Source organism: Crocodylus porosus, unplaced genomic scaffold (assembly GCF_001723895.1).
Source record: "Crocodylus porosus isolate Cpor-Errol unplaced genomic scaffold, CroPor_comp1, whole genome shotgun sequence".
Classification (NCBI taxonomy): domain Eukaryota; kingdom Metazoa; phylum Chordata; order Crocodylia; family Crocodylidae; genus Crocodylus; species Crocodylus porosus.
Genome location: NW_017728912.1, coordinates 24,056,370 through 24,058,921, shown reverse-complemented (window position 1 = coordinate 24,058,921; position 2,552 = coordinate 24,056,370). Strand labels below are relative to the sequence as shown.

At 47.4% G+C, this 2,552-nt stretch overlaps 1 protein-coding gene across 7 annotated transcripts in view; it reads left to right on the top strand.

The window, feature by feature from the left end:
- YTHDC1 (YTH domain containing 1) overlaps window positions 1–2,552 on the top strand; it is a 30,971-nt gene that overhangs the window by 7,954 nt on the left and 20,465 nt on the right. For all 7 annotated transcript variants that reach the window (XM_019534193.1, XM_019534198.1, XM_019534197.1 and 4 more), the window contains exon 2: window positions 2,040–2,141. In XM_019534193.1, the coding sequence (XP_019389738.1) occupies window positions 2,040–2,141 (102 nt within the window). The remainder of the gene's footprint in view (window positions 1–2,039; window positions 2,142–2,552) is intronic.

The following is a 2,552-nucleotide window of genomic DNA, read 5'->3' as shown; positions in this document are numbered from 1 at the left end:
GGCTCCCACTGCTGCTTGCACCCCAGGAGGGCCTGGGGGATGGATGAGGGGGCATGTGCCCCCCCAGGTCTGCATGGGGTAGGGTAGGGTGGGGTGGGCTGCAGCTGGGGCTGCATGGGGCTCTTTTTGGTGGGGGCTGGGCTCAGAGCAGGTGCCAGTGGCACTGAGAGGCTGCTGCAGCCACCCCAGTCTCACCACAGCTCAGTTCCTAGCACTGGCACTGCCCGGCGAATGGGTGGAGGCAAGGCATTGAGCCAGGGCTGCGCTCAGTGGCTGACAACAGCAGTGCTGAGAGTGGAGCTGCAGGGAAATTTGGGGTGGATGCAGCCTCCTCCCACCACTGTGGGCGCCCACTCTGAGCCCAGCACCCGCTGAGAAGAGCCCTGCATGGCTCTAGCTGCAGCCTGCCCAACCCCACACAGTTCCGGGGGGCACATGCCCCCTGTACCCTCCCAGTGTGCAAGCAGAAGCCACCTTCCCCCGCCTTGACAGAGCCTGCCACTGCCCCCTTCCTCACCACTGGGGGCATTGATCTGCACTCCCATGCCCCTTCCCTCCTGCTTTCACCACACCAGACATACCAGCTGGAGGTGGCTGTATTGGAAATCAGATTAGTATCAGTTGATATGCCTCCTTAAATATTGGCTATCAACCAAAAACCTTTATTGGTGCACCCCTAATTTTTTGTTGTTATTATCATTCACATGATTTTTAGAGTAAGTTAGACCTTAGGGTAGCATGTTATAGTTTCATGTTTGACCTTTGAGGAAGGGGGGGGGGGCGGCCGTGGGTTACATATGTGTATTTTAAAAACACATTTAAGTGTAAATAATATTTATTTTTCATAAAACCATAGCTTGGCATGTCCCCACACTGAGCGTGGTGCATGCCCTGAAGAGATATCGTGTTAGTTTGACCTGGCTTACACAAAATCTGTATAGATTGTACTTCAGTGGGGATTTTTGGCAGTTTATCTAATAGCTCATTGTCTAGAGGGGGGGTGGCCCCTGCCAATGCATGCACCCCCAGTGGAGGAATGTGCCCCCCTGGATTTGTGTACAGGGTGGAGGCAGGCTGCCCACTTTGGGCTTGGGCTTGGGCTTGTGACCAGGGCAGCACCAGCCTCTTCCCAGTGTGGCGGGTGGGCTCAGCTGTGCGGGGCAGATGGTGGTGGCACTGGGAGGGGTGGCTTCAGGGGCCTAAAGTGAATTTTGGCGTAGTTATAGTGCCCAAACTCCCCCTAGCACCACCCCTGCTCAGGGTACTCAGCTCGGATGCTTTTCCCTCAGGAGCCCTGCCCTGGCCACATATCCCCTGCCTGCTTTGCAGTGGGGGAGCTCCTGGAAACTGATCAGTACATAAATATTTTGGTCTCTACACCTGATTATGGTTAAACCATTTTATACTTTGTGGCTTGCTTCAGGCACAAGGTGGAATATCTGGTTGCAAGATTCAGCTTATCTTCTATACCTCCTGGGGCAGATATCCGTCAGTGACAGTGAGGATCTGGGCAAAGCATGATACATGCTACCAAAAAGAAACCTTTTGAATTATCTTCCCTGGAACTAGCACAATGAATGTCACAGCTCTTGATTATTTTACAGTAAGGAATCCAGTGGTCTGGGTACTTCTTAGTAACAGCAGCAAGACCACCTGCCTATGAACTCCTCCTCAGACTCGTTAAAATAGCAAGACTGTTTTGTTAGCAACTTACTATTTCCCTGGTTGTTAGCCTAAGGCCCAGAATCTCTTTTTTTGTCAAAAGCTATGCCACAGAAGTCAGATGAACTTTGACCATATAATGCCCATATTCAATCTGTGGTTCTCTTATTCTTTCATTAACTTTTGTTGATGCTTCACACTGAAGTTATTGGAAACCTATTTTTTCATTGGACTGTCAGTGTCTTGGTATGCTTATTAACATTGTAGACATTCCAACTTGCTATAAACAGTCATTGTTTTAGGGAATGACTTCAGATGGATTGTCAGTAGTATTTGTGATTTAATATGGGGGGTTTTTTTTAATTTTTTCTCCCCAGATGGTGAACTGAATGTTCTGGATGACATTTTAACTGATGCTCCTGACCAAGATGATGAGCTCTATAACCCTGATAGTGAACAAGATAAAAATGAAAAAAAGGGTAGGTGGATATTCCTCGGAGATGCCATTGTAAAAAAGTAATTTACCAAATTTTACTGTACACAGATTATTATAGTTGGCAAACAACAGTAGAGTCCATTAAAGATTTTGTGCCTCAACAATATAATCTAACCTGAAACATTACATTGAGTTCTGTGCACCAAGAGCACATGTTCAGTGTTGGCATTCTTCAAATAAACCTCATTAGAAAGTCATTTATGTAAATAAACTTATTTTCCTCTAGTAAACCAAGTCAAGCCTAAGAGCAAGGCAGTTCTTCATTCCAGTTGTTCAGTGGCTTGTGTGGCGTTGGGCTGGGCCCTGATCTTTGCATTTCAAATTCCCCTATTACAACACTTACAAACACAAACCTGCCTGAAAACTGATGGGAATTGTAACAAACTATTGACTT